At 40.1% G+C, this 16223-nt stretch overlaps 1 protein-coding gene across 13 annotated transcripts in view; it reads right to left on the reverse strand.

The window, feature by feature from the left end:
* QKI (QKI, KH domain containing RNA binding) overlaps window positions 1–15387 on the reverse strand; it is a 169507-nt gene extending 154120 nt beyond the window's left edge. For 5 of the 13 annotated variants that reach the window (XR_004261280.1, XR_004261278.1, XM_032253121.1 and 2 more), the window contains exon 1: window positions 14698–15387. Coding sequence is in view for 7 of the 13 variants with exons in the window: in XM_032253121.1 (XP_032109012.1) it covers window positions 14698–14839 (142 nt within the window). In the remaining 6 variants the exon portion in view is untranslated. Of the gene's footprint in view, window positions 1–6756; window positions 7586–14697 lie in introns of those variants that run through there. The other 8 variants (XR_004261276.1, XR_004261277.1, XM_032253119.1 and 5 more) reach the window with 4 other exon arrangements.
* Between the last annotated feature and the right edge of the window lie 836 nt (window positions 15388–16223).

The raw sequence follows: 16223 nt of genomic DNA on the forward strand, positions 1-16223 counted from the left end.
ACACACACACACACACACACACACACACACACACACACACACACACAGCTTCAGAAAAGCCAAGTAAAATCCAAATGCACTCAGAAAACAAACAAAAAGCCAAAGTAAGCATACAGATAAAAAAGTTAAAAAAAAAAAAAAAAAGAGGCAGTAAGATATCCCTCTTCTCCAAAAAACAAAAGCAACAAGAGAGTCAAAGTCAAGAAAAAAGAACATCTGAAAACAAAGGAAAGAGAAAGACAGCAGCAAGCACAGCAATCTACCACATTAACATACTCTTTAATGTAATGCCTGCACAGGACAGAGGTTAAGAAAACTTGGACTAAAAACAGAAATATGGAGGCAGATAAAGGAAAAAGCTAAGACAACAGGTATAAAAAGCTTTCTCTAATAGAGAATTATTTACTTTACTTCCGTACTCAGAATGCTCCCACATTCAAGAACACTATTCCCTGTGTCTCGAACAACACTTCCTTACGTGTTCTCTACTTCAATCCCACCTGTCCTTCAAGAGCCAGGTGAAAATACCTCTTCTCCCAAAATATTCCATAGCCTCTTCAGCCTAAAGCATCATCTTCAGCACTAGTCTTTTGTCTTCTTGGTATGTTTATATTTCCTTTGTTACTTTTTTTAAATACTATCTTTCTAGCTACTGAGATAACTTGAAGGAATGAATTTGAAGCTTTAGTGCACCCTTCATAACATCCCACACATATTAATAGCATACAACCAAACAGCCTAGAATAAAATGAAAAGTTTCAATTAAGTATGTCAAATCACTAAAAACCAGTATGTGAAATATGCAACTCTGACATTACTCGAAAATCACATGTTACATCCTAACAACCACTTTCTCTGCGATGCAGCATAAAATGCTTACTTCAGATTAACTGCATTGCAAAAATAAGAGTTTGGTATTCATGTTGCCAAGTTAGAATATTTTGTAACTTAACTTCTGAAGCCACTTAATGCAGTCGTTACACACACTTCCTGAGAGCAAAGTGGCACGTCCAACAGGTTAATTATAATATACCTCAACAGCATGAAATATGTCATTATAAACATTATATCTGCAAAGAATATGAAATGGCAAGAAAAAATGCTCATGATTTAATTATTTTTTGAAAAAAAATAACTCCAATTTCACTATATCCATAAACACTGGTGGGAGGACTAGAAAGAAATATTAAGAGCCATTATCAGTGAATCATGAGTACTTTTAACTTTTTAATTGATATATTTTAGTTTTTCCTAATAAGATAAAGAATATTTATGATAAATATGAAGTTCTTTATAACAACAGTTTTTTAGGATTACTGAGAGGAAAAAATTCAAGCTTCTCATAAACTCTAAGAAACAATCTTAAAATGTACACACAAAATTGGTCATTCCTATATTTCCCTGAAAAGTAGTAATTCCCATTAAGATTTTAAAAACAATGATATCCTATGCTATCTTTGTGCCCTCACCACTGCCTCTCCAGGACTCAAAGAGGTCACAAACCATGCCACTGCCAAAGATGAATTGAAAATGTGTGGATCGATCTTCAATTCTCTACAATTTAGGAATAAGAGAAAAGAGGGAAAAGTGGGGCTTGGGGTCAGGGAGCAAAATCAAAGTTATTATCAGTTACAACGGTGGCAAAGTCAATCTCTTCCTCCCTGTTTCTCTATATAGAGACGATATATTCTTCTCTCCTGTGCTGAGTTCAATTTCAAGTCAATGAAGGCAAGAGTATTTTAAATTGCCTTGACCAATTTAAAAAAAAGCAGCTCAATATAACGAACTAGGAAAACATAACTTAAATACATTAAAGTACACTTTTGAATCACATCTAAGGAACTTAAATTAGTATTTCTTCAACAATTGCAAAGCACATTTTAAAGCAGCCTATGTAGTATTTACCTACTATAAAAACTAACAAAGTATGTCGTAATGCTATAAACTATAATAAAAAGTGAGATAAGATTATCTTTTTACTGCTGATAATTTTTTATTACTATGATAAAACTATGATCCCCAAAAGAACTTTCTCTTCATATAACATATAGTAAACTATGACACATTTTCTCCTGATTTATTTTAATAAACAGAAATCAACTGCCTGGTTAAAGACTTTATAATTACAAAGAAAAAACAGGATACCTCTCAATATATGTGACTCAGTCACTCTCCAAAACAAAAATCCTTCAAACTGAGCTGTCAAGGCAGAAACTATTTCAGAAAATAGCTGCAATCAATCTGATGTCCTAAACTAGTTATATTTAATATGGTCACCATACCAACATATAGTCTCTTAAAAAGACAAGTTCTTTAAAGAACTATCACAACTTTTTCACATGCTACTCAAAGTATTTAATTAAATAACTGTTATTTGTCATATTCCTGAGCAGCTCTTCCCTTACAATTTAAAAGAGAACATTTTCCTATTCTGGAAAAAGGGTTGTTTCTCAACACATTTTAATCACTAACTGCTCTCTTTCGTGTACTAATATCCCCATCTGCTGGAACATGCGTTCCTTACTACTAAAAGTTCTTAATGACAAAAAGTTTGCAGTAGAGATTTTGCAACTACTGAAAAATACAATTTTAACCTATGAGGTTTCCTCCACTTCATAGGACTTTAAAAGCTTTAAAGATCTGTATATTCTTTTACTGATATTATTCAGAAGAATTCACTAAATCGAAACATTTTGCCTGTCATATTCTTTTTTCCCTACCCTTCATACTTAATTAAGATACAAAGCACTAGCCTAAACAAAACAACCACCTCCTTATAAGTTAACCATCTTTTTGGATCATACTGCTGTAACACACACACACACACACACACACACACACACACACACACACGATTTTAAAATATATGTGTATTTTCCATTTCTGCTGAGCATAGGGTAAAAGCTAACAGAAGCAGTAACTACAACAAAGGAACACAGCTAATAAATGACAGCATCAAAAAGTCAAAAACAAGATTAAGTAGAAATTAAAAATTAGTATAAATGAGGACCACCCTCCCAAAAAAAAAAAATTGTCATCAACCAGAAGAATGGTGGGTCACTGGCCATATCTATTATTTGTAACATGTCTAAAACAAATCTATAAATTTTAAAGACAGTTTTACTGTTATTAGTAATATTATTAATTTTATTATTTTGAAAGCATTTTCCTTAATATTGTAGAATAAAGCAAGTAAGTATGTCACCATCAACAACAACATTAATCTAGTCGTGGCTGGCAAAAAAAAAATAAAGATATGACTATGAAATTAAAATGTTAAAATCGAATTGAAAACATAAAAACGAATCAATTTTAAAATCAGTATTGTCTATAGACAATGGCTCAGAAGTAATCACATCCTCAGATTAATGAACATGTTTAACACCTAAATTCAAGTCTTTAATATCATCCTATCAGAGAAATGGCCAAGTCTAGCTCCAGAACAGGCAAGGCACAAGGGGGGCTTGGGGCATAACTTTTCTACATGCCCAAGAAAAAGTTGCCCCATAGAGCAAGTAGGAGTTCAACAGATAAAGGAGACTATCACTAGCAAAAGTTCTAGTAATTTTAACATCAAAATTATCACTAAAGTTCTAATAATTTTAACATCAAAATTAATTATAGTTTACTTAAATACGCTGAATCTATGAAATCCATGGGGGTATAAAGATGATTAGAAAAGAGAAAAAATTAATTGGTCTCCATTTGAGGCAGCTAGCAAACCAACGTTTTACTTTGAGAACAAAATAATAGGCAGCAGCATCTATCTGGCTTGCCCCATTAGACACTTACTTCAAAACAGCAATATATTTCCTTGTTGGTGTCAGAAAGCTGTACCTTTCAAAGAATGCCAAGTAAATGCAGAAAGAATGGCAGAATTAGAATATCATCTGGTGCAAGCTCTAATGAATCTGATTCAGGCAAAAATAAGCAACTGGTTAAAGTCATGGTATGAATGTTGATGGGGCAACCTAATATAGTGTCTACCTTCTGGTTCCAAGAGGAAAAAAAAAATCTACCTTTAAAATACAAGGAGCCATCTATCACCACTCTAATCCAGGTATCAATCTTTGCTTCTCTGATGGTTGAACCAGTTACTGTGCCTCCTGATTTATTATTGTGCCTGTTCTCTAGTGTAAGATGCTCTACTTGAACCTACTCTAGATCTTCCAATGTAATAGATAGACACACAGGGCATAAAGGAATAAGTCCTAAACAAGGAAGTTAAATCAATGTCATTAAAAAAAAAAAAACAGAGCGATGGTTCTAGGTTTGAAAAGGCCTAACAACCAGATTTAGTGAGTGGTACTGAGTAAGATTCTGGTTTGAACAATCCAGCTATAAAGAATATCTGGGGATCCACTAAGAAATCTGAATATGGACTGGTTGTTGCATTATGTGTAGGATTAACCCATCTTGTTTGGTGTAATATCACTATGTAGGAAAGCATTAATTTTTAAAGATACACAAATATGTATTTCTTTAGGGACAAAATGTCAAGATACCTCTTTTACTTAAAATAACTAAACACAAAAATTAATACAATTAAATTTTAAAAGTCCACATCAAACTTGGTAAAACATATTTAATCAACCTCTGAAATTCAGACAAAATTTTCTTCAAGAATTCCTAAGATTCTTCCCATGAGTTTCTTAAACTGTCTTTAGCTCATATAGAAACGAAAGCTCAAGGTTGGGCACGGTGGCTCACATCTGCAATCCCGGCACTTTGGGAGGCCAAGGTGGGAGGATCACGAGGTCAGGAGTTCAAGACCAGCCTGGTCAACATAGTGAAACCCCATCTCTACTAAAAATACCAAAAAAAGAAAAAAAAAAAAGGAAGAAAGAAATGAAAGCTCAATTCTCTGAGTTACTAAAAACTGGGCTGACACCTAAACAAATGAGTCCCACATGTTCTCAATCCTTCAGTACGAATATACTAACCTGTAAGTAAGGAAAAGACTGACTTGTTCGTTTCTACCTAAAACATTTTTAAAAATCTGTAAGGAGTTTAAAATACAGAAAATTCAATATAAATATTTTATTAATACTATTTTGAGAAAATATAACTATTAAAAAAATTTTCCTAATGGGTTAACCACACACAATAGCTTGACTCGTCACACTGAATTCAATGTCTACTTTAAACTGGTATATATTCTATACATTCTCATTAGTTTATCCACAAAGTGTTCATTCTGACACCTCAAAATAACCCAAGCCTTAAAGATTCCTTACAACCTTCGGAATAAAATTCAGACTACGTATTCTGGCCTTCAAGGCCCACCACAATCCAGCTCTAACCGTCTTCTCACTGTAGTCTTCTGTTAATTCCCACTACTTCGATCTGTGCATGTGCCATTCCAGCTAACTTAATCTGTACATATTTCCTGACTAAACCTTGCAGTCTCCCATCACCATGGTGCTGGCACTGCTGTACCTCCTATTTACCTCATTAAATCATACCAACTGTTAATACCGACTCAGGTTCCACTTCTCAAACGTATCTAGACAGTTCAGCTCAAAGTGACTTCCTCTAAACTACCAGAGTGTTAAGTGATTCTCGTGCACATTAAAACTGGCTGAACCTAGATAGCTAAATTACCTTTCTCTCTTTTTCTTTACTTATTCTCTAAAAGCTGCTTTGCTTATCTAATTGTTTATCATAAACAATTTTAAAATGTTGACAGAAAGCAGATGATGCTGCTACTTTATAGTATGAAAGACTTCCGAATACTCATGAGTTTCAGAGTATTTGGATTTAAGATTGGCAGTGCAGTTGATAATTTCATTTACAGATAAAGAAGCTGAGGTTCAGAGAGGTTATCTCGTCCAAGATTGCCAAACTAATTAGTTAACTGCAGAGTCATGATTAGATCCCAGGTCTATAGTACCGAACACTCACCAGTTCACCACAGGGTCTCATCAGCATATGCACAAAAACATAAATTCATTTCATCTTAATGCTGGCTCATGCATGTACATGTGCACTTGCACACATACAGAGTTAAAACTTGAATACTCTCATGACAATGGGGGCATCACTGCAACCCTGGTGGAACCAGCGACAATAGTCAATTAGGTACAGTATCAGGGTAATTTTTTTGACCCTGGTTTGAAAAATCTTTTTTTTAAATAAATGCATTCACCTGCCATGTAACAACCGTATCAAAGGGATACAATTACTGTGATACAGCAAAGAACCGGGGCTTACATTTAATTTCTTTGCATTATTTGAAATGAGCAGTCAATCATCCTCCAGATGCTGGCATCAAGAATATGATGTGGTAGCTACATGGTGCAGCACTGTTTCCATTCAATTTATAACCATCCACCTCCTGGGTGTCACTCTTCAGTTACCTACCTTATATAACTGGGGGGCTGTTTACCCCATGCTGATCTAAAACAGACACAAGTATACATATTCCTGACTTGAATCACTTTGCAATAGTATACTTCTATATTAAGTCACCTAATCAAAAGTTTCCTCTTGAGTAGTTAGTGAAAATAATAGCAACGACATTATTAAATACACCCAGATTTATTTTTACTATATTACTCAAAAAACTGAGGCTCTAGCCTTTGCTTACAAAGAAGATTAAGTGAATGAACTGAAATCCTCTAAAAATGCCTTTCTCACTTTTAGCCTCTTAATTAAAGTTATCATTAAAAATAAATTCTAAGAATCTGACCATCATTTGTTCAAGACCAGCATATCACAGAATTAGCAAAAAACTATTTGCTTTTTCTTCTTTACCTTCACAACTTGAAGCAACGCAGCAGCTTTTTAAAATACGGAAATATTCCAGGTTTTTCCTTCCAGCTCCCCTTGTGGAGAGGCACACCACAAAACGAACCAGAGGGGAGAAGTGAGTGTCTTGCTCCAGAGCTCTGCTGCCAAACTTGCCTTGAGACATAGGCAAGACACAACTGCTCCAGATCTCAGGCTCTGCACCTACGAATATACCCCCAACTCTCAAGTCCCCTGTAGCTTTAAAACACAGCACTCTGATATAATCTGCAAGATAATTTTGAGAACCAATAAAATTATGACATTGAAGGTTCAAAATTTTAAAACTGCATGATTTTTTTTAATCATGCATTTTCCTAATTCTACTCTTAAAATGTACTAAATGTCTTCTTGGGTTTTTTTTTTTTCCCTTATATATTTCAAACCATAAAATTAGCTTAAAAGCCAAGGGCTCCCCAATGATTTGCTACCAACCAGGAGGTCATGCCCAGTCTTTACAATGGCCCGCCCTGCACTAAAGCAAAAAACAAGGTGCTTACTTAAGGCCTGCTACTTACTTATTCAGGCCCCAGGCCAACCAGATATTTCATCATTTCGAAAACCTTTCTCAGCTAGAACTTAACCAGCCCCAGTACTCACTCTCAAAGATTTCATAAAGGCCAGCTCACTTTCACTGCACGTCTTCACTTACGGACATTAAGTATCTGCACACACAGGCCCTTTACTTATACTGTGATCATAATGTGGTGCCACTTGATGGATGTAACTCCATTTTGATGTTTTGTTTTTGTTTTTTAAGACAGGGATTCACTGTTGCCTAAGCTGGAGTGCAGTAGCACAACTGTAACACTGCAGCCTTGACCTCCTGGACTCAAGCAATCCTCTCATCTTAGCCTCCCAAGTAGCTGGGACTACCACACCACCACACCCAGCTAATGATGCTCTCACACTTCAATATCTGATTATCTACTAAGCAGAATACGACAAATTTTGCTGATCATAAATAATGTGTTAGAAACCTTACAGTCAATTGATTCATTTCCCCAGCCTCAAAATTTAGTTCTACAAAAATGTAAGACTATATGAAGCAATATTATGTACATAATTTATCTTGTTAAGACTTGATAGGATTGCTGGATTTTCAAACTAGAGTTTCCACATCAACAAACTGAAGAAATGATAAAAACATTAAGTACAGCCATTTTCTTGCTAATTGTAAGAATTCTAGATAAATCACTTCTGCAATATATTTTTTAAAAATTCATCACAGATTTTCAAACACTGTTACTGCTAAAACACAGCAACAGACATTTTAGAAATAAATGAGCTAGGCTGGGTAAGGTGGCTAACGCCTGTAATCCCAACTTTGGGAGGCTGAGGCAGGTGGATCACCTGAGGTCAGGAGTATGAGATCAGCCTGGCCAACATGGTGAAATCCCATCTCTACTAAAACTACAAAAATTAGCAGGGTGTGGTTGTGAGCGCCTGTAATCCCAGCTAGTGGGGAGGCTGGGGCAGGAGAATCGCTTGAATGCAGGAGGTGGAGGTTGCAGTGAGCCAAGATCGTGCCATTGCACTCCAGCCTGGGCAACAAGAGCAAAACTCTGGCTCAAAAGAAAAAAAAAAAAAAAGCTAAGTTTCAGTTCACTGAAAGCTTCAATTTATCAGTTTTCTAAGTAATGGCACTGTTTAAAATTAAAGACACCTGTGTTTAAAACAAATAGCTATTTGTGTTAAATGACAATCAGCCATATACTCAGCTTTCTCTTAAACTAAAATCATTAAAATATAGGCCTTATTTATCCTGAACACATCAAAGTGGCACTTAGGGACAAGAAATCTCCAATCTATGGTGTTTTGCATGGAGTACAAGAACTATATTTATGCGGAATTTGAAAAGGGTAACTAACTGGGGGGAAGATTTACCTATGTAAGTCCATAAATGCCAAAATTTTCCAGAGCTGAGATGAGCACTGGGAGTTTTTCTCTGTTTATGAATTGATACCTTTTGGTATAACAACTGGCAAGAAACTACACTGCTTAAGTAAAGCAATCTTCTCTTTCTAAATCTCCTTCCCAACAATGACAGTAAAGTAAAATAAGCACCTTTGATGGCAAGTACTACAAATAACATGACACTTTTTTAAAGTTATTTTTAAGAAAAAATACAAGTGCCTTTTCCTCGAATGGCACAAAACTATCTCCAATCACACAATTGCTTCATTTCTTAAAATTATTAGACAATATTTCTGACGTCACCTCTGGGTTTTCTTTGATTCTTTGAGAAACTAAAAATCAAAAAATGATGTTAAGATGTCAACATGTTTAATTCAACAAACATCTGAAAGTGTACATAGGCCAGGTTCTAAGGTAGGCATCTTCAAGAAAGTAATTTTTATACGGCAAATAATTACATTCCAATGCTAACTATAATGATCTCTCCATAGAAAGTAGTACCCTACACAGACTGGTTATATTTATAAACAAATTTCTTAACAGTCCCACTAACATAACAAACTATATTCACTATAAAAATTTGCTGTTAGTTGTGCTTTTCTGTTAAATGAAAAGAACACTGTAAAACCCTTACCTGAACATCAAATAATCTAGCTATTTTGGGTCCCAAACTGATAATGCCAATTTTCAAAAGGGATATAAATATTCCCTAAAAGTTATCATTAAGGAGAAACAACACATTACCGCACTTAAAATTCACATCAAGCTGTCTTAATGTGAAATACAGCGGAGGTTGGAGGAAAAAATGAAATCCTGTTGATCATGTAAATAAAAAGCTGGTATATATCTGTATGACCTCCTAACATAGGCCCACTCACCACCCCCATCCCTTGGCCTTAAAATAGAACCTTGGATATGTTCGTCTAACAGCTGACATACCAATAGCAGAAAGTTGCTCAGTGGGCTGCCTTTTAAGTTATCAACAAACAAAACCCAACAATGTCATAGCATTTTCCATCTCCAACAAAGAAGAGCAAGTTTTGCTTACAACTGTAACATCAAATAAATAAATCAAACAAATGTATTAGCTACACTGAATTTCTCAAGTAAATTAAATTGTAGTTCCAGTCAGTTTATAAAAAGTTACCCCAATGATCACACTGGTGTAATTAATTTCCTTGATATCAAACCCAAACCGAAAAGCAAAGGACACCAAAAAACAAAAGCAAAGCCCTTACATGTCTAAGTATATTGGTCTCAAAAACAAAAATCTGAATCATGCTTCAGTGAAGGCCAGGTCAAAGCATGAGTGTTTCATTATACTTCACTTCTTTTGCCACAGAAATCTATTTCCCTGAAAAAGGAAAACAAAAACTATTTGTTCTTATGGGAAACTGACCAATTTCAATCAGCTCCAGGACAGTGACAGTGACTAGTGAGGCAATAACAGAAATAAAATATGCATACAGCATTTAAGAAGTCAAATTAACTTGATTTAACTTGACATTCTCAGTCATGTAAGAAAGTGTTCATCCCAAATATACTAGTAAATGTGACTAGCAAAGAGACCTATTTCTATCAACTCAAGTGTGTTACAGTCGGATACAACTTTTACTATAAAACATGTAAACTGGATAAAGTTTAGGAATCACCTTTCACCTACAGGGGAATTTAGTTTTAAAAGTACAGAATGAATGTTTAATAAATACCCCATGGTGATACAAACAAGCTTTTCCATTACTGCCAATATATAGCTGGTGACACCTCCTGGGTGAGAAAAGATCATGGAAAGAGGTGATTATAAATAGTCGCTTCCTTCTTACTACAACTAATTCAAGGGCTTGTGTACAAAAGCAAAATCTTAGTTCCTAAAGAACAGATTATTTCACCTTAAGTAAAATCTGTTTGTTACAGGTGATTACTGACAACAATAATTGCTTCTTCAGACAAAAAGAAAACCTTTTTGTAAGAAATCTCCATAGCAAGAGACCTCTAAATATCAACAACTATATAATTTTTAAGTCAAAGCTTTTGTAAATGAGCTGTTTCTCAGAAAAAAAAATCGTAAGAAAACAGTAAATACATCCAATAATTATGGCAAAAGAAGTGAAAATAAATATTAACATGAAAAAATGTCAACTATTAAAGCAAGTTTTAACAAAATATTTTTATTCATATATTTAAAAGAGAGGGAGCAGGCAGGTTAGAAACTAAACTGAGGTCAGAAAGGATATTTATTATAAAAACAAACGAAAAGACCATCTAAAAATGAAAATGTATTTTTCGAATCAGTAATGAGGCATTCTAATCCATCTGCTCTCTTTTTCTGAGCCACACGCTAATTTTTCTGATAAAAAGATTTAGGCTGTCCTTCTTCATTACACATTTTTTATTTCCATATTAGCTAGTGGTTTTAACCCCTCCTCCACCTAAAAAACTGAAAACTCAAAATCTGCTTTTAAGATACTAATTCTCCATTTTCTCCTAATTCAGTATTATTAAGTCTAATAGACTGTACTCTTTACCTCCTCAATTCTAAATTATAAAACTTTATTAAGACCATTTCCATTCAACTACTGTTGTTTCAGTTTCATGAAAAAGATTGGTTTCTTAAAAACTATGTATTAATTGCTCAGGGTTCAGTTGAAAACTTCTCTTTAAAGGTAGAGCAGTTTAAGACCTAGGTTTTATCTGTAATCCTGTAATCATCTCTACCTTCAATAAAAGGTTTCAAACTCAAGTTTATGTCCTTCATATGATGGGCCCAATCTAGAATGTATTTACAACTTTAAAAAACAACCATGTTGAAGATACTTGAGTGGAAGAGCTGGTACACACACCTCCACGACCCGCAACAACAAAAAACAAAACAAAAACAAGCAGTAAAACAAAAGGACTGTCCATAGTCAAGATACAGGCTAAAGATTAATTTGGCAAGGAATCAAAATACTCATTCTAAAACATTCAAGTCTTCATCAACTAGGAAAACCAACACAATCCACAAATTTGTAACTTGCCAAATGGAAATTCGTAAGGTGACAAATTGTTTAAAAGCTTATTCTTTGAAAAATATTTTAAAATAAATTTAAAAGTCTCATTTGAAATTTCTAATTATCAGAAAATACAACTACTCTTAAGTATGTTAACTTCATTAAGCCAATCACTAAAGTAAAATTTTTACTAAATGTTATCTAAATTTAAAAGTAAGTTTTCAGCCAAGCATTACAGGCAAGAAACAAAACAAAAAGTAATGCCTAACCAGAAACAGGAGTCATGATTAATTTGTTTAGGACAATGACAAACCACAAAGGGGTAAAGCACAAGTTGCCAAATTTCACAATCAAATCATCCAGAAAAAAAAAATGTGATGGACTTCAGAAACCAATATTTTTCCTAAGTCAAATTAAGTTTATAATAAGGCTAACAATTACAGGAAACAGCTTATTCCACACTAAGGAATAGCCCTTTTTCCTGCATGTTTGTACTGGTCTGATAAAAAAACAGTCAAACTTCCTTGTCATTATATTGCCCATTTTAAACATACTATCTGCCATACAGAAACAATCTTTACACGGGGAGTTGACAAGGCTAAAACTAGAGTAATATGAGAGATGGAATAAGCCACATTACAAGGGGAAGGGGAAACAAACATAAAGAGATTTCCTCTCGGTCTCCTACATTTTAAACTCAAACGATTACTATTGCCAACCAGAAAGAAATACACCTTGGTTAGAAATAGTGACATAATTCAAATTTCTGGTTTTGAAAAAATTAAAAATCATTAAAGCAAAAGGTTAGAAACTTGTTAACAAAAAACCATCTCTAAATTATGAAGAGATTTTAGATCAACATAAAAGCACAAGTGAGAAGCCCTTTCAAACTAAAGAAACTCAGAAGTATGCAGCTTTTTAAATAGTATACTAAGGTGAAGTACTTTCGAACTTTTTTTTTTAAATCTCCTATAGTCTCCGAATTCAACATTTCAAGAATGCAATTTAATTTTAATTAACCCTAAACATTGTCAAGGTCTATTTTCATTTTATCGTCGATAAAGGATTCCTTCTAAACAACTGCACTCAAGAAAAAAACTTTTACCAGAAATTGTTATTAGCACTATTAAAACTTTAACTTAACCAAAATATGCGAAGAAGAAAATGTTATTTTTAAAACGTCATAAACTTGTGCCAATAATTTTAAGAAAAGTGTCTTCAATGTTCGAAAACATATAGGAACAGGTGATGACAAATCAAATAATCCAAAACTTAAGTCTCAACTAAATTTAATATATGTCAGATTATTGTGTATGTTACACATTTCGTTCCAACCATTTTCATGGTTAAAAAATAACTGGCGCCCCTTAGCGCTCACATTCGGAAATACGCAATTTCAGAGTTCCAGCATTTTTTTTTTTTTTTTTTTTTTGACATTCCAGAAAGTTTTCTGCCTCCACAATCTTTCAAATGCCAACACAAATAGGAAAGGCAGAACCCCTTAAAGGGACAGCTGAAGTTTTCTCTGGAGCAACCTGAAATTAACAGGTCTGTTGTTCCAACAGTGGAAAATGCCCATTTCAATGTGGGTGAGTGCTGTATGTTTAACATACGTAAGCAAAACGACCAGAAAGCCGTAACACCTAACCATTTCCTACTTTTGTTTCTACGACTTTCAAGACAACAAAACTCCTGGGATTTTTCTTTAACCATCTTTTTATCATGTAAACATTTCCGGCGTTTTGTTCTTTAGTGACATTCCAACTCCCCAAGCTTCAAATTCCTTTTCCCGGACTCTATTTTTAAAATCTCGAAATTATTGCGAAAAACCTAAACTACACTATTCATCTCTTCAACCTACAGTTTTTGGTTTCCATTATACAGTCCTCCGGTGGTGCCTCTAAGCAGAAAAAGAAAAAAATCCTACCTAGTCAATTTTCGAAACAGATTTTTTGTGTATGTGGTCATTTTTTTTTTCCCTAGGCGTCTGCAGAAACCCACAGCTACTAGAAATTAATACTCCAGGTACTGCTATGAGAACTTCTTAAGGAAATTCCAGAGTTGGTCAACATTAATCTTCTTGTCATTCTTCGCTCCCCACAGCGCTCCATAAAGCTTTTTGGAAACTTTGGCTCAATTTTATTTCGCCCTTTCCAAACGTCTTGATTCCCTGTCATGCAAACTGAGGCGGCTGCGTCCCCGAGAGCAAACCCTCCGCCCAAGTTCTTCCTAACTCAGGCTGCGCTCCGATCTGTCATCGCGGTATTTCGCACTCCACCACCCCCCCCACCCCTGAAAAGTGAAGTTCAACTCCCTAACAGTTCTCGCTTCCCCAAACAAAAGGAAAAAAAAGCGCTTTTCGCCGTCACTTCGTCCTCCCTGTCGGCTACGCCAGCATTACTTTCGGTCTCCTACCGAATTTTCTTAAACTAACGAGCCCCACGCTGACTTCCACTTACTATTTACCAGCTGCACCAATTCCCCAAGCACGAAACCCCGCTTTGGTCCTCACCCGGAGGAAGAACTCCCGAACGCGGGGCAGCGGGGTCCACACAGGGCAGGTTCGGGAGACCGAGCGGAGGAGCGGGGCCCGCGCCGGGGACACGCGCGTCCTCCAGGCCGGCGGCACGGCGAGGGCCTGCTCTCGAGAGCGCTCGGCGAGGACCACCGAGCGCGCGCGGCCCCCGCCGGCCTCTCGGAAATGAGACCGCCAAACCTAGAGGGGCCGCAGCGTTCGCCCCGCAGCCCTCCGCACCGCACAAACTTGGGCGCCAGCAGCACTGGGTCCCGGCCGGGCGGGGAGCGTCCGGCCCCGGCGGGTCCACCCCGGCCCGCCCGCCGCCGCCAGCCGGGCCCCGCGCCTTCTTTGTGCGCCCTCCTGGCCTCCCCGTCCCCCCGGCGCGCGGTCCCGCCCGGCTGTGACCTTCCCGCCCTCCCCACCATCCCGAGTGGGGCAAGGGGCTGCCCCGGCGGGGGTCGGGCCGGGGCCCGAGGCGCTCACCTTCGTCCAGCAGCCGCTCGAGGTGGTTGAAGATCCCGCAGAAGTTGGGCAGGCTGCTCATGAGCTTCTTGTCGTTCATCAGCTGCATCAGGTAATCTGGGGTGGGCTTCGGCTTCTCCTTCGTTTCCATTTCCCCGACCATATTCCAGGCTCCGCAGCTCACTCCGCCCGCCGCCGCCGCCGCCGCCGCCGGAGAGGAGGGAGGGGCGGGGGCGAGCCCCGGCCGCCGGCCGCTCGGGACCCGGCGTCCCGCTCCGCGCCGGCTCCCGCTCCGGCTCCCGCGCCGAGCCCCGGGGCGGCCGGCACCGCGCGCTCGCCCGCCCCCCGCAGGCACTTTCCGCCCGGGCCCGACGCGCTCCCGGCCGCCGCCGCTCTCGGCCGCCCGGCTCGGCGCGTCCCTCACGAGGCCGGCGGGAGGCGGGTCTCGGCTGGCCGAGTGCGGGCGCGGGGCGCGGGCCGCTGGCGCCGGACGAGGAGGAGCCGGGGCCGCCGCTAGCTCGGCTGGTCGCGCCCGCTGAGCACCGCCGCCGCCTGTGCCGCGGGCTCGGGGGTCTCTCCGGGTTGCTCCCCGCCGCGGCGCCTCTGCCGCTGCCGCTGCCGCCGCGCTCTGACTGCGCTCCTCCTCTTCCTCCTCCTCCTTCTCCTCCTCCTCCTCCTCACTCACTTGGCGGCGGAGTTCGCCTCAGTTCAGGCGGCGCTGCCAGCGGCGGCGGCGGCGGCGGCAGCAGGGGGGGAGGGGCGGCGGCGGGGGGAGGGCCGGGGGCGGGCGGCGGGCGGGGCCGCGCAGAGCGGCCGTTAGCGGGGCCGGGCTGGCGCGCTCCCGCAGCCCGCTGCCCGCCGCCCCCCACCCTGGCCGCCACTGGCGCCTGGCTACCTCCTCCCTGCCTCCCCGGCGGGGCGGGCGGCGGGAGCGTGACGGGCGGCGGCGCTGGGCGGGCCCGGGTCTGGCAGTAGAGGATGGGGTCGCCGCCGTGCCGGGCGCCCGGGGCGGGTGGCTGTGGGCTGCGAGGCTGTTGGCCACGGGGTGCGGGGAACGCGGGGCTTTCCACGGCAGGGGGCGGGCGGGGCCGCGGGCGCGGTCGTGGCCGGCGCGGCGGGCGAGAGGAATCCCAGCGGGACGCGCCGGCACTGCCTCCGCCTCGCTCCTCGTTACTATAGTTTTTTCAGAACCTCTCATCCACCCCGCAGAAGAGAAATTTTTTTAACGTCCTGTTGCTTCACGGGGGACTGTCGGGGTGGGCGTCACGTGGCCCGACACGTAGGTGTGGGGCCCGAGAGCGCGTGCGCGCGTCGAGGCTGGCGGCCACGCCCATTCGGAGGGTCGCTCCGCCCCCGCCGGGCGCCGCCAGCGCACGGTAGGGGGAGGTGCGGGGCCCGGAGTGCGCCTGCGTGGGGCGGGGGAGGGGCGGGGCTGGGGGCGGCAGCCGCCTAGGGTCGGAGTCTGGCCGTTTCGGCCGGTGCCTTGGCGCGTCGCCCGCCGTGCGGAGGGCTGGTCGGCCTGTCCTGGCCGTCGGGCCTGCAGCGGC

This window comes from Sapajus apella, unplaced genomic scaffold (genome assembly GCF_009761245.1).
Source record: "Sapajus apella isolate SASKATOON/1434 unplaced genomic scaffold, GSC_monkey_1.0 scaffold82, whole genome shotgun sequence".
NCBI classification, from domain to species: Eukaryota; Metazoa; Chordata; class Mammalia; order Primates; family Cebidae; genus Sapajus; species Sapajus apella.